This window comes from Ictalurus punctatus, chromosome 18 (assembly GCF_001660625.3).
Source record: "Ictalurus punctatus breed USDA103 chromosome 18, Coco_2.0, whole genome shotgun sequence".
Classification (NCBI taxonomy): Eukaryota; Metazoa; Chordata; class Actinopteri; order Siluriformes; family Ictaluridae; genus Ictalurus; species Ictalurus punctatus.
This window is the reverse complement of record NC_030433.2, coordinates 14,179,648-14,206,896: the sequence shown is the minus strand read 5'-3', so window position 1 is coordinate 14,206,896 and position 27,249 is coordinate 14,179,648. Positions and strand designations below refer to the sequence as shown.

General features: G+C 41.0%; 1 protein-coding gene across 4 annotated transcripts in view; it reads right to left on the bottom strand.

The window, feature by feature from the left end:
- The window catches only part of zgc:100829 (uncharacterized protein LOC445149 homolog), a 49,145-nt gene that overhangs the window by 6,697 nt on the left and 15,199 nt on the right, over positions 1–27,249 (bottom strand). For 2 of the 4 annotated variants that reach the window (XM_053687803.1, XM_017493027.3), the window contains exons 7-8: positions 23,515–23,719; positions 16,636–16,846 (exon numbers count right to left, since the gene is read on the bottom strand). In XM_053687803.1, coding sequence (XP_053543778.1) covers positions 16,636–16,846; positions 23,515–23,719 — 416 coding nt within the window. Of the gene's footprint in view, positions 1–13,555; positions 16,847–23,514; positions 23,720–27,249 lie in introns of those variants that run through there. The other 2 variants (XM_053687804.1, XM_017493026.3) reach the window with 2 other exon arrangements.

The following is a 27,249-nucleotide window of genomic DNA, read 5'->3' as shown; positions in this document are numbered from 1 at the left end:
TAGCTCTTTAATGTTCTGGGGCTGTTCTGCCAGAGGACCTGGACAGTTTGTTAAGATACATGGCATCATGGACTATCAAATATCAGCAGATATTAAATGAAGACCTGACGGCCTCTGCCAGAAAGCTTAAAATGGGCTGTGGCTGGATCTTCCAGCAGGACAATGATCCAAAACATACATCAAAATCAATACAAAAATGGTTTAATGACCAAAAAAATCAAGGTTCTGCGTTAGCCATCCCAGTCCCCTGGCTTGAAACCCATAGAAAACCTGTGGGGTGAACTGAAGAGGAGAGTCCACCAGCATGGACCTCGAAATTTGAAGGATCAAGAGAGATTATGTATGGAGGAATGGTCTCAGATCTCTTGCCATGTATTCTCCAACCTCATCAGGCATTATAGGAGAAGACTCAGAGCTGTTATCTTGGCAAAGGGAGGTAGCACAAAGTATTGATTGAAAGGGTGCCAATAATTGTTGCACACCTATATTTAACAAAGATATTTTTGATAAACCTGTGTTTTGTTTGCAATTGCATGATATCCATGAGAGCAGAGAATTTTTTTTTTAAACAAAAGATCAACAAAAGATCAAACGCTTAAACAAACAATAAAGACAAGATCTTCACAGCCTTCTTAGCATATATTTACCAAGGGCACCAATATTAGTGGAATGCACTGTATATATATATATATATATATATATATATATATATATATATATATATATATATATATATATATATATATAATGATTACAATGATATATACAACGATTTTTCCTGCCTACCGGAGACATTCAAGTCATGTAGTGAAGGCAGATCACAGCCAATGATGTTCTTATCCATCATGACAGCGCGTTGTAATTTCCTTATTTCCTGTGAGGAAGCTGTACCAAACCAGATGGTAATGGCTGAAATAAGGATGCTTTCAGTGGTGGCAATGTAAAATTGCACCAGTATGGCCTGGAGTAGATAGAACATTGCCAGCTGTTCTTTACTGCATCTTCTTATTAATGAAAGAATTGAGATCCTGTGTCATTGTGGTCCCCAGACAATTCATGACATAACAGAGCTGACTGTTGAATTTTTAAGAAGGAGTGGGGGGAATGGTGGGAAGTCAGTTTGCATTTCTTTGGTTAAATATGTCTCTGGTTCTCAGGTTGGTGCATGATAGGTGGGAACGAACAGGCTTAGAATTACTGTATTAAACTGGATGTTAAAATAAAATAATCTCACCAGAACAAACGGCAATGATGTAAAGGGTTTGGGTATGTCCTGGACTGGTGCTTCTGGGACATTTTTTTATTTATTTTTTGGCAGTGATTACTTAGGGATTAGTCATGAGTTCAAATCCCAGGACTTTCAGACAGCCTGTTTTTAGGTCCTTCATCAAATCCAGTTTTGTTGTAATGTGGCTTAATTTGAAGCTTTTGAGAAAAGCATACAACATGAGATATGTCTTTACAGCTTTACATAATAACTTACTGAATCAGTGTGTTGTATTTAAATGATATTTGAGTGTGTACAGATGAAAACTAAGTAGACATTATAGAGAGTCAATTGTAAGTGTTCAGCCTCAAATCACTAGAAAAACTAAAAAAAAATGTCCAGTATTAACTTGATAATGTCCTTATTGATAAATCAACTAACTTGTTAGTTGTTAGCAGGTACTAACTTGTTAACTTGTGGATTCTTGGTGGTATCGGTCCTCTTCTTCACATCAGGCCGTATCCCAATACAATTAGGTGAAATAATCACGCCAGTCATGACCTCAGGTTTTCTGTAATGTATGTTTAGCTAACTATATCAAATGAAATAATTTCAGAAACTTTATCGTCTAAAAAATGTAGGCATTAGGTCCTATTTTTCATTGTGAGCGACATTTTTTGAATGTATTGCAACACAGAGTACATTTTACACCTGTGCGTACATTGTATAGAATCAAGACGTTGTCAACCGTTTCTTTATATCTTTATGATATAGGGGTAGTAATAATGGGAAATAACAGATACAGTGAAATTCATAGAATGAATGGCTTGTACAAAGCTTATTATCCCACACTCTTAAATGTTAATATTACATAGTGAGAAGAGTCAGCGCCTGACCGTGGGCTACATATCCGCTCATGTCTCCGTGCTTGTGTGTGTGAGTCAGGGCATGTCTGCGTGTGCTCATGCAGCGTGCTTCCTGACGCACTGAGCCAGCGGAGATAATGGTGAGATGAAAGAGGGAGTGAGTGAGTAACAGCAAAGGAAGAGAGAAGGGAAAAGAAGGAAGGGGGAATTTGGGAAAGGAGGGGGAAGTCAGGTCTTAGGGGCACCGGCGTGTCGCAGATCCAATTACCGGCCCCCACACTGAGGCCTTTGTGCGTGCGTCCTCGCTGATAAATGGAGCCGTGAGCCAGGTCTCTGGCCAGAACGAGTCGTGCTCTATACCATCCCCACTGCATAGCCCCCTATAGCACTATAATATATGGCACAGCACTATCTAGATGTAGTGCGGTGGAGTGCACTCCAAATGAGGAGAGATTTTAGGAGAACTTTCTAAGGAGGTACCTTAGTGGATGTAAGACTTCAAGCAAGATCTCCATCCAAGCATAGCTCTTTCGCTAATTAAACAAACAGCACAGCATGTGGACTGACGCTTTAAGGGCCAACATAAGTGTCCCTGATTTTTTATTTAATTATTTTTTTACCAATGTAAACAGTTTGTTTACGAGGTTTGGTGATATTCTTGGCCGTATTCTTGGCTTTACAGCTACGCATGATGACTGTACAGTACATGATGTTATGCACACAACATTATATGAGCAGAAATGTCTGGTGAAAAGTACCAAGTACTTACAAATTCTTTGCTTCTTTGATTCTTTGAGCGATTACATGATGCGGATCAGCCCTTAGCCCCTCATTGGAGCAAAACTGAAAAGAAACTCACAAAAAACATTAGCTGCTAGCTAGTTACTAATAGCTAATTGTTAACTTTGCAAAGTAAGGTCATCTAGCTTGCTATATTTTCATGTCATTTATCTGGTATCTTGCAAAAACCAAGCTGTTCAGCTACTAATGAACTGAAATGAAATCTGTGGATGCTTTTCTGTGAAACGTGACATAATCATGACAGTTAATATGTGGCAAACTAACTTGTAACGAAGTTTTTCAATTTTTAGGCTATTTATTGCTTCATTTATCCGTTAATTCATCTTCAGTTACCTCTTTATCTTGGTCATGGTTGCGATAAAGCCTGTCCCAGGAACACTGGGCACGAGGTGGGAATGCACCTTGGATGTGAGGTTATCAAACACACCTATTCAAACAATCTTTCATACCTGGAGCAATTTCAAATTGCCAGTCTAGGTTTTGGTAGGTGGGAGGAAACCGGAGAACCACAGAGAACATGCAAAATGCCGCAAAGATAGCAACCAATCCAATTCTGGTGCAGCCCTCTACACTATTGCTATCCTTCTAAAAGCTAAAGCATTTTCATATCTCCTAAAAATGCACCGATCAATCAGCTGTAATATATGTACACACTACAACAAAAAGCCTGCCCAAAAACAAAAAAAATGTATGTTCTTAATAGCTGTAGGTGTCATGAGGTTTGTTCAGCATCTTTAAATTCGGCAGTTAAATTTTGATTGGCATGGTACCAATCTACAGTGTCTGATTTATTCATGTTCCAGTGTTCGGGCTCCTGCTCTGGATTTAGAGAAGAATCCAAATAAAGACTTCCTGCTGATTTCATCACATTACCTGCCATATTTTTGCCAAATCTGTCATTTGTGTTTCCTACTTTCACTGTTACATCTAATGAAGCGCTAACATCAACAACGTTAAATTAAATGTTTGCCTCCTGTTGTGGTCAGTGCTGTTGTGTAGCATGTCACATTAGTATTTAACTGTTGTATCGTGGACCACAATTTGACCTGCCACATAATAATAGAGCATATCGAGGGGAGACGTATCTCCTTCTGTGTGTACAGATTGTAATGCTGAGGATGGTTGTGTCAGCTAGGCATGACACGCACTTGTTCCCTGTGTGAGCCCATTGACTCAGAAAGCCCTTTGTCCTTGGCTCTCCTTGATAAGCGCCTCTTCCCTCCCTTCCTCCATGTCTCCTACCCACAACTCTGGCTTGCTGGTGGAATCTCTTAGCAACGGTGCCCTTGGTCCCAGTGGTGACGCCAGTCCCTGAGTGCCACCACCAGCTCCCACTGCACCGCATCACTTGGCAACAGGACTGAGCCTCATACACCAGAGGCCTCTTGTCGCTTGGCAACTACGTATACTGTGGTAATCATAACCCATAGTGCAAGCTGCTGTGGAAGGTGGTGGGGCTTCAGGTAGCACCTCCACTCAGCCATCAGAGAAATGCTCCTGCTTTGTGGAAGTCATGGATTCACATGGGCTGTTTTCTCACCATGTTGAGCAGGGCCCGATGAAAAAAGTAAAGTCCAATCTCATTCCACCTGCATATACATCTCTGGAGGCCTTCATATCCACTTCCATCTTGGGAGGCCAGTCTCGGTCTACCTCTTTCTCCAGTTCCATCCCTGGAGACGTCTAGAGGTCAGTTTCTCTCCACATGCATTTCCACATCTGGAGGGCCACCTATCTCCATATACACTTTCATCAGAGGAGGCCCAACCACTCTTCACCTGTGTATCCATCAAAAGAAGTGCAGACTCTCTCTGTATCCACCTCCAGCTAGTTTCACTCTATCTCCATTATCAACTTTATTCCTTGATTCTGGGTTCTCTTTACTTCCACTTTGAGAAGCCTTTTTCTATCCACCTCCCAAGGCTGGTTTCTCTCCACCTCTATTTTGAGGGTCCCACTCTTTCTACATCTGGAACTAGAGTCTCTCTTCACATCTAGAGTCAAGTCATTCTTCATCTCCAACACCACCTCAAGAAGCTCAGGGCCACTCCACCCCCACCTCTGGAGACCAGTCTCTCTCCACCTCCAACCAAGTCAGACGTCATCTTCCACGCATGGCTCCACTAACCCCCATAGCAATCTGTTTCCTAGCAACACTGACTGCGTTCTCCCCGGGAGGGATCCGGAAGTCCACATTCTCACACGGCACCGTTCTTGGAGTGCATGTCAATGCCTCCCTCTCCCCCTACCCCCCCTTTCCTCCCTCTCTCTCTCTCTCTCGCTCTCTCTCACTCTCTGGTCTCCTCCAACAGGCTCCCACGCAAGGATTTGGAACAGCTCTCACACGCAGTGCCTGAGCGGAAAATAACAAGGCCACAAAAATCTCCCACTTTTGCGGAGCCGTTCTTCTTGCGTGGCTGAGCATGTCTCTCTCTCTTTTTCTGCATTATGAAGGATGGCCTAATGACCCCCAACCATTCTGCCTCTTCCAGTGAAAATCCATAAATCCATGTGCTCTGAACCTTACTATAACCCAAGATTGTCTTGAAAAAATGTTGTCCACTTTCCTTGATTCTTAAAGCCTCAAGACCTGGGAGCTTGTTTTCCCCTTTCACTCTTCAGTTCTCAACTAACAGGACTCACAAATTTGACGTCACTGTCATGCTTTCACCTTCCTCTGAGGGTGAGATACTCATGCACAGAATCACTGTGACTTCCCGCTGACCCAGTCTGACCTTCTGAGCGCTTGAATATCTGCTGCTCTTATCACTTTAATGGGCTTAAACTCAGTTGGAGAACTTTGACAATTAGTGTAAACAAACCCAAACCCAAGCTGCTGCCTCTGGAGTGTTGGCTAGCTCATTACGGCTCATATGGCACTTCTCTCCATTTTGGTGAGTGTGAAAGTCCCCCCAGCCCTCCCTGCTCTTCTACTCTATTCCCTGTGCTGTGTAACAGCGTCAGTGAGAAGCTCTAGCCCACCTTGGGCACATGTGAGAAGCTCAGTGAAATCCTAATCCCTTGAGCAGGGTGAAGCGCAGGCCCGGCTTGCCTGACCCCTCCGGTTACCATGGATACAGCGCACTATAAATAAAACAGAGGGCTTTTTTAAGCAGTTTGGCAGGGCTGGGCGGCCTGCTCACTGGTGGGGTTTATTTTCTCCCACCGTACATCCCCCCAACCCCCCCAACCCCCCCACCCCCCCGTCTCTCTCAGTCTCTGTTATATTCCCTTGCGTCTATTGGCTATTTCTCGGCGCTGATTTTTTGCCACTGTAACTGACCTCCACCAATTTTGCCACCATTATTTAAATGTCCAAAAACTCGATCAGTAATTAATTGTTGTTGTTTTTTTTACTTTATTTTGCAGAGTAAAAACTTGATGGAAGAACATAGACAGAGAGAGAGAGATGAGAAAAGTAGAGAGAGGGAGAGAGAGAGGGATTGTGAACAAAGAGCAGCCTCTTAGATTGGCCCTCACTCACAGAGGAAGCCAAGTTGTTTTGTGGACGCTGTTTTTGGTAGCGTTTAAATCTGTCGAGTGTAAACAGACGGAGCTGTCCTAATGGAGGCCCGTTAAAGAAAGAAGAAAAAATGGCAGGCCCATTTTCTTCAAAGTGGCGGCGGAGAGGCGTTGAGAGAGGAGGGAGGCTGCGTGTTTGTGCACTGAATCAGGGCTGCGCTGCAGATTTTTGTCTGGCGAGGCGAATCTCTGGAGGCTAGAAAATAATTTGGTCACGGCTGTGGGAGGTTGCTGGGGTGGGGGGGTTGGTGGAGGAGGCAGGGTTTTGGGCGTCTCATGGCGGTGAGAACATGCTTGACACTTCATTCCTTTCCAGTTAATGCAGCCTGGACTGAGGGCAGTTAACCCTGCACCTTCCTGGGAGCCTGAGGGTCAGGGCTTGGTTTTTTTGTCTGGCCGAAGCATGGAACCAGGTAACTTCTGCACTGCTGGTATATACAAAGACTTGCTGAAGAGACTGAAAAACACACAGGCCTGGACAAGAAGTTTGTTTATTACTGTGGGAAGGAGATGTCTTCAGGTGCCTGTTAAAGTGAATGAAAACAAAGACATCATGCATAAGACAACTTTTTGAATGGTAGTTCAAAGCAGATGTTTGAATTAATAAAGCTTATTGATGAGTGGCCCGATGTCTTCAAGATTACATTAGACTAGTAATTTGAAAATATATTTTAAAAAACCCTGAGTTTTAAATTATGGCAACTGCAGGACTGGTCTAGTCTGGACTAGTCTAGCCAAAACATGATTAATGGTTTGTTTAGGGCTTTTGAACTACTTGTGTTGACCATGCACCAGTCATGTGGGACTTTCCTCCCAAGATCAAGCAGAAAGTCAGTGTCCATTGACCATGTCCAAGCAGCGTGACCACTTACGTTCTGCCTCTCATGTGACTCGGCCGAGACGGAGCCTGTGGTGAGAACAAAGGCACAATGGTTTGCTCTACTTTCCCAGCCCAACCATGCCACTCCTGCTGCAGGTGGACACTCTGGCACGCATAGCAACCATCAACCCAGATTTTTGGTGTGTGGATCCATGAAGACGCACTTGTGTGTGCATGTCTGTGTGTATTTGGCTGGTGAGCAGGGAGTTAATGCGGCAGGTCTGTGGCAGCCATCCTGCCCCTCAGCCAGATTAATCATGCAGGAGAGACGCAGCAGGCCTCGTTCTCTCCGCCTAGGGGCCGAGTCGGGCCTGCATGCTTCCCATATCACATGGCCCAGGCCTTCTCTTTTCTCTTTCCTCTATCCAGGGAGGAGAATAAGAGCAACAGCCCCCAGAACGCCAGGCATTTCTTCCTTTCCTCTCTTCCCCTATTTCTCTTTTCCCTTTTTTCCTCCATCTGTGGGCGTCAGGAGATAGAGGCAGGCGGAGAAAAACAGAGGCGTCCATCTCCCATGCGTGCCGACAACAACAACAGTCCCTTTTTATCTCTCATCGGACGGCACGGTCGGTGATGGCCAGGCTGAGAGGAGGAGGAGGAGGAGTGAGGGATGGGGGGGTGAAGGGGGCTGCCAACGGCCTCCCGTACTCTTCTGGAAACAGCTCGCCAACGTCTCCGTGCGTCAGAGAACAGCCGCTGTCATTGTTGCTCTCCCAAGCACGGGACTCGGATCCAACTCTCATTCAAGCGTGCATGTGCGCGTGCGTGTGTGCGTGCGTGCGTGCGTGCATGTGTGTGTGTGTGTGTGTGTGTGTGTGTGGAATGATGGTGAACTGAAGGGTGGTTCTGATGATCGGGGAGTTGTCACATTTTACTTTAGTCTGCTAAAGCTCTTGAATCTTGAATTTCTCAGCAACACAAGTACATGTAGTGCGAGCTGGTTCATACTCGGTAACAATCAGTCCTTTTGCATAAACAATACACAGATGACTAATTACAGATGAATAATCAGATAAACAAGCTTAATCATAGACAACAAGAGGAAATGCTAATGATGCTGAGATCAGTTGTAATTAGCGTTACCGATCTAAACATTGAAAATAATCACACTATAAACATCTGACATCATATGCTCACTTTTTAATTCCTGTTAAAAGAACACTCCAGTATAGTAAGACCAGCACTTAATATATATATATATATATATATATATATATATATATATATATATATATATATATATATATATATATATATATATATATTGCAGACTGGGAAAGCTCTCCACATGGGGAAATTGTGACATTTTCTACAAGACATAGTTACCTGAAATATGTTTGTCTATGTTAGTCTGGTTACCACCAAAAAGCAAAAAAGAGAGAACAATTGCATTTACAGATTTCATCCCAGATATGGGGCAGGAGAATCATGGATATTTTGACAGATGGTATCTGATTACAAACGGAATTGATTAGCCATATATCTGTAACAACTTGATCAATGTGTGGCATTCACTGTGTGAGGGAATCACACTCAGCTAGCAAGATTTAAGATAGCTTCAGGCAGACTGACAGTTTTTACCACCACATTTTTTAAACTAGTTCCTTACAGAAAAACCTAGTTATGGTTAAAAAGTAAATAAAACATTTCCACTTTGTTTTGGTGAAATATATTTATGCATTCTTCAAGTTGAGCTTTAACAGAATGCAATAGGTAGAAAAGTCATCTTTTTTGTCTGCTTGCCAGAATTCAGCCATAGTGACATTGGATAGGTTTTCCCAGACCACCATGTGTCATGTTATATAGTATATTGTAATACACTATTTTGTTTCTTGGCCTCAGCTTTTTGACAGCATTTACTTTTTTACATGCAGCAATGTCCAGGGACCACAAACACCCAGCATGTTTTATGCAAATATGTCAGGGAACCTTTGGAAATCCCTATGCAATCACTCATCCTTGACTGCTAACAAGTGATGTATAGTGTAATCAGTCACTTTAGTCACGCAACAAGATAACTTTTGTCTGTATTAAAGCCATAATAATTTGAAGAATGCATTCCCAGTTGGAAAAATAATTTTCAATATACAACTTTGCAATAAATGGTTAGCAAGAATGTATAAAATGGCACATAATAATGACCCCAACAATCTTAGAATGCACTTCAATTTGAATTTCAGCACTTCTGATTGCTCTTCTCTTTAGTGGAGGTCTCCTTTGGTATACTCAAAGGTAGGCTCAAACATGTATGTACTGTATATTGATATTCAATGTTAAATAAATAAATAAAAACTCCTCATCTGAGCAGTTATGTTTGTTGTTTGAGGAATCTGTATTCTTTATAGAATATGACATTAAGTTATTCTAAAGGGTGTCCCAAAAGTCTCCATGCATAGGAGAGACTTTTTAGCAAAATGTCTTACAAAATGTTTCACACATTCTCATGGATGGATCAGGAAGCTGTTGCAAGGTCGCAATGGAGTTTAACAGGAAACATGGCAAACGCATCACACACAACACTGCTGCCAAACTTATTAACAAATTCAAAAAGACTGGAAGTGATGTGGACCAACCGAGCAACATCCTAGAAAACATTCACCAACAAAGGCACAACAGACATGGAGCTGGTGTGCATAGTCCCCTATGTATGGAGATTTTTGGAACATCCTGTAATGTCATACTATAGTCGTAGCCTATCATTGGCTAATTTATTCTCTTCTACATTAGCTTATGACCCAACTAGAGAAAAAAAAAAGTAAAGTGACTGTAGTCTTGCGAAACACATTTCCTCTGCATTATGAGAGGGATTGTTGCTCAGTGTTCACAAATCTTGTCCTAGAGACTACAGCTGTAAGAGCAGTCACAGATCATGACCATAGATTTTGTTGGGGCAGGACAGCATTAATAATGATATAGCAAACACAATTAAATAAAAAGGCTATCACATTTGACACATGCAATAGGCTACTATATAGTAATTTTTTAGGGCAACCCCAGCATAGGAAGTTGAGAGTCAACAGGACTTGAATGAAATTGAACCAACTAACTGTACACAATTTTCAGCAAGCGAACAGGAAGATGTATTCTAATAGCCTGAACTGCCAGTACAGATGAATAACTTAACAAAAAGTCAAACAATACAGTTTGCTTAGTTGATCAAACTAGACATATCTGACATACCACCTCACTGTAAATTTGCCTCGTTTGTAAAGAAATTTAGCTTATTGATCTTTCAATCATGGATTCAATGAAATCAAACATTATAATTTTATTGGTGCAGTTATGACGGTTTCCTGTAGCTGTTACTTGCACTCAAAAGGTACATTAACAACCACAGTAATTACAGTGTAACCAAAGTAATTACAGTAATTACCCTCCACTAATATTGGCACCCTTAGAAAATATGTGCAAAGAAGGCTGTGAAAAATTGCCTTTATTGTTTAAAATTTTTATCTTTTGTTCAAAAAATTCACAAAAATACTCTGCTCTCATGGATATCAAACAATTGCAAACAAAACACAGGTTTATTTAAAAAAAAAATCTTTGTTAAATATAGATGAGCAACAATTGGCATCAAAAGCCTGATGAGGTTGGAGAGTACATGGCAAGAGATCTGAGACCATTCCTTCATACAGAATCTCTCCAGATCCTTCAAATTTTGAGGTCCATTCTGGTGGACTCTCCTCTTCAGTTCACCCCAAAGGTTTTCTATGGGTTTCATGTCAGGGGACTGGGTTGGCTAGGGCAGAACCTTGTTTTTTTGGCCAGTAAACCATTTTTGTGTTGATTTTGTTGTATGTTTTGGATCATTGTCCTGCTGGAAGATCCAACCATGGCCATATTAATATTTCTGGCAGAGACAGTCAGGTTTACATTTAATATCTGTTGATATTTGATAGAGTCCATGATGCCATGTATCCTAACAAAATGTCCAGGTCCTCTGGCAGAAAAACAGCCCCAAAACATTAAAGAGCTACCACCATATTTAACCGTGGGTATGAGGTACTTTTCCATGTGGCTACCTGTCTGTGTGCGCCAAAACCACCTCTGGTGTTTATTGCCAAAAATCTCAATTTTGGTTTTATCTGACCATAGAACCCGATCCCATTTGAAGTTTCAGTAGTGTCTGGCAAACTGAAGACACTCGAGTTGGTTTTTGGATGAGAGTAGAGGCTTTTTTCTTGAAACCCTTCCAAACAACTTGTGGTGATGTAGGTGACTTCAGATTGTAGTTTTGGAGACTTTCTGACCCCAAGATGCAACTTACTTCTGCAATTCTGCAGCTGTAATCCTTGGAGATTTTTTGGCCCTCAAACCATTCTCTTCATAGTGCGTCGAGACAATATAGGCATACGTCCAATTCCAAGTTGATTCAACATTTCCAGTTTACTGGAACTTCTTAATTATTGCACTGATGGTGGAAATGGCCATTTTCAATGCTTTTGCTATTTTCTTATAGCCTCTTCCCCTTTTGCTGCTAATCACAGGTATATTCCTTGGTCTTACCCATTGTTATGACTGACTAAGGGAATTTGGCCTATGTCTTACCTCATATTTATATCCCTGTGAAACAGGAAGTCATGGTTGAACAATTTCCTGTTCCTAGTCACCCAGGTATATTTAAAAAAAAATAAATATCAATGGGAATATACTTTAAATATATTTTTCTCATATGAATTCATAGGGGTGCCAATATTATTACAGGGCACTGTACGTAGCTAGCTAGATAAAACTTGCTAATCACATCCTTTCTGAAGGACTGAAAACTATGGACTAATAGTGTTCTATTTGTAGTCTATTTGTGTTCAAGTTGTGTTAATTTTAAAAAAAAAAGAAATTCAAGTGAAAAACAAAGAAAAGGTAATATCATTAAGTATCCTGTGTTTTTCCCCTAACCCCCACTCATACACAAAATGCTCATGGAGAGTGTAAGGGGCAGTGTGTTATCTACCCCAATGGGCCTCTGTCAGTGCTTGTTGTAGTCCCCATTTCTGGCCACTAGATGCAATAATAGCTATACTGAGCAAATGGGGCTACCTCCTAATTGCACAACTTCTAGAATGTGGGCAACTCAGCGAAACATTGACTTATATCTGGCAAAAAGCTATTTAAAAAAAAAAAAAAAAAAGAATAGTCACTCAAAAGAGGTATTTAGTATATCAGTTGTTATGAATGGTGATTTGATGAAGATTAGCATTTGTTCAGTGGCTGATATACTGTATATGGTTGTGCTCTGCTCCATGTGCTACTATGGTTAACTGTGTAGGAGATAAGTCGGCTTATAGATGTATCAATGTTATCATTATTTTTCTATTTCTCTAAAATATTATTTTTATTCTTATTTTTTATTTAGGCTGGGGTGTTCTGTGAGGCATGTTATAAGCAAACATTATATATATATATATATATATATATATATATATATATATATATATATATATATATATAATGTTTGTACATATATAAAATATACATATATAAAATTATAAAATCATCAGTACCTCAGAAATAATGTTTTGGCTGAAAATTTAACTGATTGTCTTGTCTACTATAGAGTCTCTGACTCTCAATTCTCACTCACTTTCTTTCTTTCTGTGTATTTTTGAGTACAGCAAGCAGGGGGCAACCAAGAGGATAGACAACTTTAGGCAAGGAAAGGTTTGTTCATGGGTTTAGTGACCCCTACCATCATTTTTATGGAATAAAAAGCACATTTGATAGCTCAGACAATGTACAAAAATGGAGTGATGTCTTTTAATATAGATAAAAAGTGAATCATAAATCACTCTCATACACCCCTAGGCACAACTCTCTCTCTCTCTCTCTCTCTCTCTCTCTCTCTCTCTCTCTCTCTCAAAAATGCACACACACACACACACACACACACACACACACACACACACACACACACACACGCATACACACACGCACACCATACTATCCTTGTGAGGACCTTACCATAATTCCATAATGGTTAATGCAGCTAATTAATGTTATGCCTAAAACTAAATCTACACTTTACCTTAATCTCACAAAAGCAAATCTTTAGGTGCGAGATTTGTTTGTTTATTTTGGGCTTTATTTTAAAACTAATTTTCCTTTTGGGGACCAGCCAAATGTCCCCACGGTGTCAAAACTGTCAAATGTTCCTATCCGTTCCTATCTCCACCCATGTGGGAACATTCACTCCCCACTAAGATATAAAAACATGCGCACACACACTCACCAAATTTACCAGTCTGGTATTTAAAAACAAACAAACAAACAAACTCAGATACCTTGGGGGATTCTGATCATTTTATTGCTGAACTGTGAGCTTTGCTCACAGGAACAATATCTAACACTCTCCTCGCACAAAATCACTCAAGTCATCAATCCATAGAAACAATAAACAACAACCCTCTCAATGGTGCAAACGTAACACAGCAGAAAAACAAGTGCAATCAAATATTATACTCCCACAGTAAACTAGTAATGTTGGGGGAGCATATCAAAGATGGCTGACATCTGAATGGCGAATGATTCGATTCTAAAAGATAGAAGAAAATGAGCTTGGCTTGCCATATGTAGGTAGAACGTAGGTTAACATTGTACACAGACAGGATTGCATTGAACAAAAGAGAATAAGGCACAAAACAATACAGCTCTTGCACTCTATACTGTATGTTAAACAGCTGTTGGTGTCATGCAGTAAAGGATTTTCAAAATTTGAACCTCTGAAGATCTTCATGGTATAAAGTACCACCATGCTAACAACAACAATAACAACAACAAAACAGTTAAGACCAGCATGGTGGTCCAAACTGGGCATCAAATAGGATGGCCATTAAAGATTATCGATTCCCTGATTTCTTTGGACCAGCATGGGATTCATGCTGCAAACCAAGGAGGCAGTAAATCTTAATGGCCATGATGGTTGACTACCAAATGCTGGTAAAGCTGGTCTTGATGGTGCAATTAATATGGTTTCAAGACCATACTAATCATCATAATAAGATCATACGGTGGTTGTCAAATTAGTGACCTGCCATGCTAATGTACTCTAATCTCTCTCTCTCTCTCTCTCTCTCTCTCTCTCTCTCTCTCTCTCTGTCGCTCTCTCTATGTATATATATATATATATATATATATATATATATATATATATATATATATATATATATATATATATATATATACAGTATATATATATATACACAAACACACACACACACATACATGCATCTGTGACATCTTTACATGCATATACATCACTTAATTGTTCCTTTGAAAAAAAAAAAACACAGGGATTCATTGACTCTTGCAGGAAAGATCTGTGAAAAGTCTGATAAGTATAAAATGCAACTGGAAGTAGTATATAAAAAAAGGAAATCTGTGTTGTTGTGTACACTTTGCACTAATTGTTATCATAATTTTCGTGCATGATGATTCTTTTTGCAGTATAGTGAGAAATCATGGGTTTGACCAGCAGTACAATTGTAACAGAAGTTATAACTGTACAGTATCTTGCTTCAGAGGCTCTCAAAGGTGGCAGCACTAAGCGAGAAATGATGCATGCACTGATATCTGAATTGCAATTGATGCAGAGGGCATAAAGACGTCAAATCATAGAATTATGGTTAAACCCTTGTAAGGCTATTCTACAGTACAGTAATAACGGTTACAATCATTTAACAACAACAACAACAAAACAACTGAAATGGAAAACAAATAAAAATAAAAAGATAATGTATTTTTGAGCTCTGCATCATCAAGCAATTGCAATACGTCTTTAAATGGGTGATTGATCTGTAATGGACGTCATTTATAATGACTTAATACTGTACAGACTGTATCACACAGTAGTGATTTAAGATGTATGTTGGTATGTAAGTATGTCTGTAACTGAAAGAATTGTTGAGTAATTCAACCCAAAAAGTTACACTTCTGTCAGCTCTCCCTTATATTTTCTACAAATAAACCAATAAAATGTCTAATGTATAATTTCGTATCTTTGATGGATTACATGGATCTTTTGTGCACCATGCCAGGGATTTGCAATGCTGCAATGTTTACCACAAAACATTTGCAATGTTGTGTTTATCACTGAGCTTTATTTAAGGTACCATCTTGACATGGTCCAGGCTGATAAGTGCCCATTTCATTCAGAAATCCCAGACTAGCATCAAGAACCTTTTAAGATTCTTTATTTAAAAATGCAATTTGAGGCCACAGCTCCCAGAAGTGCTTGATCAACCCTCTTAGACATGCGATAGAGCACTGTAAGGAAGGGTCTCGTCAGCGTTAATGAACGTGGAGGCCGTACTCAACCCGTACTGATGGCTCGGCTCTTCATGGTCTGTCTGAGGCAGTATACACACACGTCAGGTGAGTAGTGCTGACTGTTGCGAAATGACTTATTTTGCCGATGTGATGGTGCCTAAACTGAAGAAATAGCTCTCTGTACTGGTGAATCAGCACATGCACGGCCTCTTGAAGGTACACTCTGTAACTGCAGAACAGCAATGCTGTGTGTTCCCACTTCATTTGCTATAAAGCTGAAGGGACGTTCCGTCCTCTCGGGTTCAAGTTCTAAATGCAGGAGTTAATAGCCAATAAGCAGAAAAAGTGTATAATTGCTCTGTTTTTTTGTTGTAAAGCATGTAATCAATATTTCTTAATGAGTTGGTTTATGGCTGGGTAAATGTGTTGGTATAGACGAACTCTAGAAACATCTTCAAAAAACTTTCACACACTGCAAAGCTGATGAAAAAACAACACGGCTTTACGGAGACATTCTGTCCAAAAACTGAAGTAATTGAAGTAATTTGTCAGTAATGATGGGAGAAAAAGCATTTGGAAACGTAACATGCTTTGAGACAGGAAATGTTGCCGGTTTTTGCTCAATAAACCCGTCAACACGCATCATCTCATTAGTCCCGCTGGCTGTTCCATTTCAAAAACGTGGAAAATCACAAAGCAGCTCATGCAGAGAGGCTGCATTTTCTCTCATCATAACACAGATTGCCAATTGCTTCAACTGTGGGAAAATTATTATTATTGCGGAATTCCCCTCCAATGTTGCACAATTTGTAAGAATATAATACACAAAATACACCAATACAGATTTCTGGATAAGAATGGAATACAGATCTGTGATACAAGTCAATGAAATCCCTACAAATACAGAAAACATTATAAAACAGTCCGTAACAAGTGTGTAAAAACTTTACACTTTTCGTGCCTCCCGAGTGCACAATTATACAAAATATTGTAATTCAAAAATTACTACAAGCCCTCATCCTGCTGCGTTGCTTGTGCAATTAGAGCAGTGTTCCTGAGAGAGGCAGTTTGAGCGTCCTGTGATCTCTGCTGATTACCTGAACGAGTTTGAGGGGAGATGCTGCAAGTGGCTGGGTTTATTCGGGATGGGTGGTTTGTTGGCTCTGGGAGGAGGTTGTGAGCAGGTGGAGTCACTGGACACACTAAAGGTCTTCATCAGCTCAGCCACACGGCCACGCCCCATGCGGGTTTCCCCGCCTACTCCAGATTCAGTGCGTTTAAAGGCGGACATCACACGGAAATCTTTCCCTGAGAGAGAGAGAGAGAGAGAGAGAGAAAGAGAGAGGAAATAAAAGGATGACATATGAAGTACAAATTCACAAGGCCCTTAGCAAAAGTGGGACATTTCCTCTGATGCCATCATGACATTTCTCATTATAGTTCAGTAACAAAGGCTGTGAATCTATTCTCGCACATTTCCGTCTATCCTTGGTCTTCTTCCGCCCTCCGTTCACATGTCTTTTTTTCCCCTCCCTCTCTGTCCCTGGCTCTCTCTTCCAGGGCTGCAGACTGCCAGACCGGAGGTCGTTGGCAGAAGAAGTAGAGCAGGGACGCAGCTGGGTATAGTTGGTGTGGGAGTGTGTGTGTGTGTGTGTGTGTGTGTGTGTGTGTGTGTGTGTGTGTGTGTGTGTGTGTGTGTGTGTGTGTAATTGAGGGACGGAGGGACAGGAGATGAGGAAAGGAGGGCCGCAGGGATGGCGGTGCAGAGCAGACAGACGCTGCTCAGACACCAGAATGCTTGAGGAACCACATATTTTTAGCCACATCCCCGGGGGACACAGATGTGTAAGCCTGCTCTCACTCTCTCTCACGCGTACACACACACACACATACACACCATACACACATACACTTACCCCTTCTTGCTTTCACGCACAAACTCTGACACGCTTATTTTTTTTCTCTGTCTCCTCCAAACACAGCCTCACACTGTCTCAGGCACACCCTGCCGTGTCCCAATATTCCTCTCTGTGAGTCATGAGCAGGAGTGCAGGGGACGCAGGGACGCTTCGTCCATTAGGATGGATGTGGGACTAAGTAGGGCCCTGGTAGGGTGAAGGGGCCCTCGTGTGGTGCTTTTTCTCAGCTTTACTGCTGTTGTCCCCATGTTGATAAAATAGCAGTGCTGAGTGTGGGCTGAAGGTTCATCAGAATTATTCCAATTATCTACGCTGTCTCACAGCTTCTGGATCCCTGGTTCAATCCTGAGCTCAGAGTCTATGTGAAACTCTGAGTACCAGTCCCTGTGTCCATGTGGGTTTCCTCACACCTTGCGAAAACATACCAGTAGGTGGTTTGGCTACTGTAAATTGCCCCTTGGTGTGAATGAGCATGTGTGTGTATGTGTGTGTGTGTGTGTGTGTGTATGGTGTGCTGTGATGGACTGGTGTCTCATCCAGAATATATTCCCGCCATGCCCTCCAGTGTTCACAGGATAGGCTCCGGTTCCACTGCGACCATGACAATGATAAAGCGTTACTAAAGATGGTTGAATAAAGGAATGTTCAATCAACGTTATTAGAATATTTAGTAAGTATTCAATAGGTTCCGAGAAGGTTAGACCGCAACATTCCAGCAACGTTCTAAACACATTTGCTGTGCTAAAAACGTTTGCTTCACATGTTCACAAGTTGCTTATATAATGTTCCCAAAAGAAAAGTTTGGAAAGGTACAATTCGAACAACTAGAAAAAAGAAAAAAAAAACGTTGCTGTAATGTTGTATGGGAATTTATAAACATTATGTTAAAAACACTCAGAAAATATAGTATTTCAAGTACAATTGAAAAACCAGTCCTGCACTTTTATCTAATTATGAACCATGTGACCTAGAACGGTCAGAGCCAGAAACCTTCTGGTTGAGGCCACACCCACTTTTGGTGTAAATCCAAATACAGATATTTATATTTGGAGCAATAAACAGATACAGATACAAGTAGTTTCAAATAGACAGCAAAATTGTCAATGCTTGTAAGAATTAAGTAAGAATATAAATCCAGTTTTTGATTAATATGATTTATGAGCAAAATTCTAAATGCCATGTTGAGTGTTATGCACTAAACCATCTAGCTCAATATTAAATCTGACGTAAAGTTAGCTGCTTGTGAATTAATAACACAAACAAATGACTTTTGTCATGTACACCCTGAGTCTGTGTTTTTTTTTGTTTTGCTCATCGAGTGAAAATATGTTGCCGTTTTCATGAACTTAAGAATTAGACCGATGGACTTGAAAGGCTCTAAAAGAATGCGCCTTGACTGCCCTGCTGTGTTTGTTGTCTTCTCCTCCTCTTCCTCTTCCAACCCCCCCAGCCCCCGCCCCCCCTTTCTGACCCGTGGTTCCTGTGTTAATGTCCTCTTGCCGCACTGCGTGGGCCTGCTCTGATTGTCTGTGTGTTGTGTGGTCTCCACGGAAACCCTGGACAGGCTCCAGCGACCTCGGCGGACACACCACACATACACACACACATGCACACACACACGATCACACGGCGTCCAAAGCTGGCTGATCCGCCACGTTCTCCACGCCCCACTAATAGCCTCTGCTAAGCCTTGCAAACACATCCCATATGTGTGCGTGCGTTTGTGTGTTCGAACACGTTAGCGTCCTGTGCACCACTCCCTCCTGTTAGCTGACACCAGCATAAAAAGCGGCACGCTACTTGCCCTGGCGTGGCGTTCTCCATCCTCCCATAACCGCTGCGCTTCCTCCCACCCGGCACAACCTGATATGAGAGAAGCTGTGGAACCTGAGCCTGGGATCTGGGAGGCTACACACACACACGCACACACACACACACACATACACGTCCAGTCTCCACCCACTGTCTTAACCGTTCAATCAAATCTTTGAAACACCTCATCACCACACTGCAAACCTGCAGCTTTCCTATCCTGCTGTTAATAATCAGTGTGTGTACGTGTTTAATAATCAGTGCGTGTATGTGTATGTGTGTGTGCTGCAGATTTGGCACAAGACAGTGATCACCTGTGTCTCCTAGTGTTTGGAGAGCCAGTGAATTGTCCTCTTAATCATGTCTTGTTTTGTTACATTTTTCCTAAATTAAATTTCACAGTTTAAATCCATAGGCCAAAACTCATTAGAATTTATGTTTGATGTTTTAAAGCAACAAATCCAAACAATGGGCTTGAATGGTTCCCCAGACTAATCCAGTGGCGTATTTGGCGCAACACTTCTTCAGCTGCCTGCTCACAACTTTAGTTCCTAGCTGCAAATAGTTCCCATTTACTGTTTGACAATAGAAGAAAAGCTTATAACCACTACAACATGTAGAACCTCTAATTCAATGTGTATAGAGAAAATAAGAGCTTCTAGCAAAGATTTTTGGTGCCTCTGGTTAGTGTATGTAGCTAGTACAGTTAGTTTGCTTTGCTAATCTGCCAAGGAAGCTAGTATGAAGCCTAACATGTAAATCAAACTGATTAGCGCATTATTACATTTTTTAAACGAGTTTTCTTTAGAATGTATACCGTATATGCTGAGCTCACACTGTATCTCATTGGAATTAAAGCATTGAACAGTCCATGTTCACAGTGTGTGCAGTGCCTTTAGTGGTCGCTACACACTCTACAAGCAACACAAACAACTTATCACTTGCTAGTTTAAGCATAAAGTGCATCCTAATTTGCATACTTATCCACTATTCTATGCTACAACGTCAAACAACAGTTGTTTGTTAATGATAGCTAGCTAGTTTAGTACATTTTTCTGTACTAAGAATGTATTTCTGCTTTATGAATGTAACTAACTGTCTGTATGGATAACTTGCAATTTTTCAAAATTACTGCAGATTTTCTTTAGATTTGGGCCAAGATGCATCCTGTAACGTCTTCACAACACACATTCAGCCAAAGCCCCCTCCATTCACGTGCGTTGAACATGAGTACAGCTAAAAGGTCTCATTTACCAACAAACATCACTGTGAAAGGCCGTGCAAAAGAATTTCAAGCAATTGCAATTTCGCCAATTCAAGTAGTTTTCTGCTAAAAAGCACGAAAGAAAAAAGAAAAAAAAAAGCCGCAGCCAAATCAAGCATTTTTGGCAACAATCACAAAAAACGAAATCCTGTATGGACTGATTTTGTCTTTTTTCTTTTTAAAAAATAACTTTAGACAAATAATAATAACAAATAATAGCTGTACAGGTAAACAACGACACAAAATAGTAGGTTAATACCGATTAATTACAGGACCAAATTTGCTTGAAGGGAATTTAAATTCATTTTCATTAATAAATAGCAACAATTTAAATCAAACAACAAACTAAATCATTCATAAACAGAAGGGGGCGCTATTTTACAACACTCACAGGGCTGGGTCACACATTATACTCAACTAGGGTGGCACGATGGTACAGTACAGCAGGTAGTGTTGTTGCCTCAAACCTCCAGGGTCTCCGGTTCCCATGTTGCCCCCCAGTCTCTGTGGGTTTCCTCTGGGTTTTCCAGTTTCCTCCCACCTCCCGGTCGGTGGAAGGATTGGCTACATTAAATTCTGATGTGAATGAGTGTGTCATTGTGTGTGTATGGTGCCATGCAATGGACTAGCATCCCATGCAGGGTGTACTCCTGCCTCACACCCAATGTTCCTGGGATAGGCCTGAGGTAGACCACAACCCTAACCAAGATAAAGTGGTTACTTGAAGATGAATGAATAAATGAATGAAAATCGTTCACTCCAGTCGATGTCGATTTTCGTTGGCAAAGATACTGATGAGTAAGATGTGTCTCCCCCTCCTCCCAAATCTGAAATGAAACACACACCCTTGGATGTATCTACCTCCTCTTCAAGAAGTCTGTGTAAAAAGACAAAAAAAAAGAGAGCACTATCTCTTTAAATACCCCCGCCCCAGAGGGAGGGAGGGGGGTAGAAACGGGGCAGAGGGCAGAATTCCGGAGCGGCACGTCTATGCGCTGAGCCAGGCCGCGGGGGGGTCACGGCTGCCAGGAGGAGGGAGTGTGTGTGTGTGTGTGTGTGTGTGTGCGTGAGGGGCTTTAAGCAGAGCCGAGGCTGGGGGCCCTGTCACTTATCAGCTACGGCCGAGCGTCGCCCAGGGCCAGAGTCGGGAAGCAGTACAGGAATGTGTGTCCTTCCCTCTGAAGGTGAAGAGAGGAGACGCAACTCGCACGCACGCTCTCTCTCTCTCTCTCTCTCTCTCTCTCTCTCACACACACACACACACACACACACACACACACATGCGCCTCCACATACGCATGCATGCGCTCATAGAGATGGAGGCAGCAGCTGCGGGAGGCTGTTACGCTCGCACGCACACGTGCACCCACAGGAACGAATGCGCGGAAACACACACACACACACACACACACACACACACACACACACACTCAGTCTCAGCAAAACTCTCAGCTAGTCGGCTTCACAGATCTCAGGCATATGGAAAATACCCATATACACACGTTTCTCACATTCATATATACATGGTATATCACTGGCAAATAGCACTTATATTCTGTTTTGATGACTCTAAAGCTAAGAAGCAGTTGTTGTACGTCTATGAAGTCCACTCACAAACAATACATCTGCGATTCTAATATGTCGAATGATGTAAGGATAAAGTGCTTGTTCGCTGTACCTGGGCCAGGTGTGTGTGAATCTGTTGTAGTTGCAGTGTATCGATACGTCCAGGAGGGGGTGTTTATAGTAGAAACACTGAAAAAATTAATTGTAATGTATAATAACACACACTGGATGGTGCTGGTTCAGCTTTTGGAAAGGTCTAGTTTGGCTTTTTTTTTTTCCACTGAATCACAGGGGAGATATATATATATATATATATATATATATATATATATATATATATATATATATATATATATATATATATATATATATATATATATATTCAGTTTATGTTGATACAAATATTTACACTTGTTAAGAAATGAGCTGGAAATAAAAGCAGTTGAATGTGAGAGGACGTTTCTTTTTTTTTTTTTTTTTGGCTGATTACAGGCAGAAAAAAAGACCTACATCCTTGCTTTTACAACCGTGGTCTGGGCAAGGTCATAAAGATTCCAACAGTCTGGGACAGTCTGTGTAAAATGAGATGAAGTTACCCAAAGAGCAAGACTGTAGTACAAAGGTAATAGAAGGTCAAATAAGGTAAAACGCAGTAGACGAACTATGCTAGCAAAAATGGCACACACACATTAAAGGCTGTGATTAGCATCTGTGTATCAGCCTCAGTATTTACAAAATGGATGCACTGATTCAGCTGAAACATCCTGATTTTGCTGAGTAAGAGATGTTTCCGAGTTAACAATAGCAGATTTTAAGTTGAAAGGCAGTTGAAAACTTTATCATTTGACATCACCACAATAGATTACTGAATGCTAGCTGTCTTGCTAGCTTCTTGTATTACACAATTATTTTATTTCCCCTGCTAAAACATTAGCAATACTGTCTAAATAGAAATTCACCTAATGGCAACCCTTTCATAATGATGTCAACTCACTTAAAACACAAAATAATATTACGAACCATTACAAAAGAATGAAAAACAAATAGAAAACTGTAATGGCTACCATTTTTTCCCAGTAGTCTTGCTTTATGTTATTACAGTTATGTTATACTAATTATAGTAGTTTACCTCAGGTTAGCTAGCTTGCTAGTGCAGGGGAAAAAGCTGTTAAAAGACCTGCTGCTGCTGGAGAGATAATGTCAACCTTAACTAGCTTAGCTATCTGGATAATGTCAGTGTAGTACATTTAGGTCACTGGCTAGCTTTATTGCTAAAGTTGAGAGGATGATTTATTAAACTGATACAGATACAGATGTCTAGTGTCACCAGCTATTGTGCTAAACTCCTCTAAACTAACAGCTACTGTATTTTCAATTGAAATCGATCCATTTGCAAAGTACATATAGGTCCTCACCTCTGCTAATATGAGCCTCGCTATCTTCAACTGAGCATAGCCTGCTTGTGATTGACAGTGGTGTGGTCTTCTGTTGTGTGTCCTGGGGTGCGAGGCTGTGCAAGACGCTGGATGACATCAGGTGAGGTCGGTAGCAAATGGAGGACAGAGAAAGTGTGTCATCCACAGGGTCATTGGTGTCATCTTCTTCTTCTGTCTCTTTAACCTGACAAGATGGTGAACAGCCTACAATCAGTTTAGCTTCTCAGATGCAGTACAAAATGAAGAAGCAGAGCAAAAAACTGGGATGGCTGGTGTAAATATGCTATCAGGGTTAAACCCCCATATCTTTTAAAGACAAAGACATTAAAATTGCATTAAAGGTTTCATTTTCCGCATCAATTTCAGATTATTTGCTGTTAATAAATGTCTTAAAGCAGATTATTTTCGATTTTTGTAGAATCAAGCGCAACAGCACCACCAATGGTCATAAGAAAAATAAACAGACTGGTGTCATATAGTGGGAAATAACAGGGTTTTATTGTTTTATTAACCTAATCTCTATCCATCCCATCTGTAGCCTATTTGCAATTATTATTCACTAGAATTTGGACAAGTTTCCATAAATAATAGAAGTTTAAGGGTGGGTTGATCAGACAGAACATAATAATACATAAATTTAATATACTGTAACTGCATTCACAACTACCACCACTGTACCTTAATATTCTTTGTCTTAAAATGAAACAGACATGAGAGGAAGTCTTACTAAAGCTGTTATGTAGCTTTATCTAACTTTACACTTTATCTAACGCTACAGTACAGCAAACAGTCATTTCAGCCAAGAGATTTGATCATATTGATGCACAATCAGACAGAAACTAAACTACTTCCATGTTTATTAGTCTTAAGTGGTAAGAATGACAAATTCTTCCCCTATAAAAGTAGTCCCAACTCAGAAAAGACGATTCATATAGATTTTGAGGTTACAAGTGCCATTCGCTGTAGAATTCTGGAAAGCTTTCTACAAAAATATATTGTATGTATAAGTGTTTATTGTCGGCCCTGCTCCTAGACTGTTGGTTCCTTTTTTCAATATAATGAAACGAAACTGTAGCATTTGCACATATGCTACAGATGCGATAGACACTGTAGAGCTTGGAAAATGTCTGTCGTGCTCCTTTACAAAAAGAAAATGACAAAATTTATTTGTAAAATGGTAGTTTTGGTGTCAAAATGCTATTGGGAATTGGAAGGAGTTGAGGAGTTCCAAGTAGAACCCGTTTAGGAAGCAAAGAACAATGAACTAGCCAAAGGACACTTCAGGAAACATTTTAAAGAACATACTGCAAAGTGTGTAATTTAAAACAGTGTTTATTACACCCTTCTCTATTACTTATTCTCCTATTCTCCCTCTTGCTTATTCACTTTTAACATGCAGTGTTTAAATGTGGTGTTAATTCAGTCATAACTAATACAGAGAAAAAAGCATGAGACACGAAACATGTGGGTCTTCATTGGGTCTTAGGCATAAACAGATATTCAGTGACACCATGGGGAACAAGAAATAGCTCTGCTCAGAGCCACGTGAGGATGGAGCTCTCTGTGTGTGTGTGTGTGTGTGTGTGTGTGTGTGTGTGTGTGTGTGTGTGTGTGTGTGTGTATGTGTGCGTGTGTGTGTGTGTGTGTGTGTGTGTGTGTGTGTGTGTGTGTGTGTGTAAAAAAAGGCCGCTGCCCCTGCCCTCGCCTCCGGAGACGACTGCACAATTCCATCCATCTGCGACTGACACGTCCTCCGTCTCTGACACTTTAATTCCCGCATCAACTTTATCAACCATCTGCTCTGAGGAAACCCGAGGGCCCAGCTCTTTCCCTTTCCCTTTCCCTCCTCACAAAGCGCCCATGTGATTATTATTGTCCTGCTCCCCCAACACACTTCAACTTACACCCTCCACATAACCTCTTTAAACTAACACAGGCACATGCCTAAACAAAGATCCTTTAGAAAGACAAGAGCCCAGGATGGAGGAAAGTCTTGTTCTGATGCACACATTCAAACTTTTAAGGGAGATTTAGGACGCAGTGCTAGAATAAGGACAGAGACAGGTGTGAGAGGACAGATCTGAGCAGAAGTGCCAGAGGACAGCTGGTGTTGTGACCTCCTCAGCCCTCAAAGGCATCAGAGGGAAGAGCCAGGAAAGACCACAGACATGCAGTGCACCCTACAGAGCCTGAAACAGAGACATACCCACAGAGCTCCAGAGAAAAACTGAGAGAGAGAAAGAGAGAGAAAGAGAGAGAGAGAGAGAGAGAGACATATCCACAGAGCTTGAAAGAGTGAGACAGAGAGAGAGAGAAACATATCCACAGAGCTTGCGAGAGAGACAGAGACAGAGCAAAACATACTGAAAGAGCTTGAGAGAGAGAGAGAGAGAGAGAGAGAGAGAGAGAGAGAACTACAGAGTCTGTGAGAGACAGAGAGAGACTTAACTAGAGAGTCTGAGAGTCATAGACAGTAAGAGACATACCTACAGAGCATGAGAGAAAGAGACAGACAGACAAAGACAGAGAGAGACATATCTACAGCACCTGAAAGGGAGAGAGAGAGAGAGAGAGAGAGAGAGAGAGAGAGAGAGAGAGAGAGAGAGAGAGAGAGAGAGAGAGAGAGCGCATTGCCGGTGTGTAAAGTGTTTGCTGTGACGTACAGGGACTTTCCACACAGGAAACACCAAGAGAATTGATACAAGACCAGCACTTGGGAGTGGACAGTCTGTAATTAATCAGTGGCTGTACTTATCTTTTTGTGTACAGCCCCAGACTTACACAAATTACATCAAATACTTCATAAAAAAGGTGTGTGTGTGCATTATATACACTGATCATCCATAATGTAAAAACCACCTGCCTAATATTGTGTAGGTTCCCCTTGTGCCAGCAAAACAGCTCTTTCCCATGCAGGCATGGACGCCACAAGATCTCTGAATGTGTGCTGTGGTATCTGGCACCAAGACATTAGCAGCAGATCCTTTAAGTCCTGTAAGCTGCAAGGTGGGGCCTCAATGGAATCGGACCAGACAGGCAAGACGCCTAAGAAAGGCAAGACGCCTAAGACAGTACTACAGAGAGACAGGAAGGACAGCTGATCGTCCTTGTAGTGGAAAATTACATGTAACCATGTGTCCCTTCAGACGTGATTGAGAACTTGCAAATGCCTTGGTGTAAGAGTGGAGTCACCTCTCACAGCAAGAACTGACGAATCCGGTGCAGTCCATGAGGATGAGATGCACTGTAGTACTTAAAGCAGCTGGTGGACACCAGATACTGACTTTTACTTTTAATATTGACCCCCCCCACCCCCCCACCCCCACCCCCTTGTTCAGGGACTCATTATTTCATTTCTGTTCGTCAAACATCTGTGAAACCTGTTTATATATATATATATATATATATATATATATATATATATATATATATATATATATATATATATATATATATATATGTGTGTGTGTGTGTGTGTGTGTGTGTGTTGTGTGTGTATATATATGTGTGTGTATATATATATATATATATAAATATATATATATATACACACACACAAGCATACCAGACACAATGAAAAATTGTTGAACTAGCATGGATAATAAAATAAACTATGCAGAAATATAGAGGCGTCTACCATCCAGATGTTACAGTTCAACAATATTCTCATTATGTCCTATCATCATTGTATCATGGTGGCAATAAACCATAACC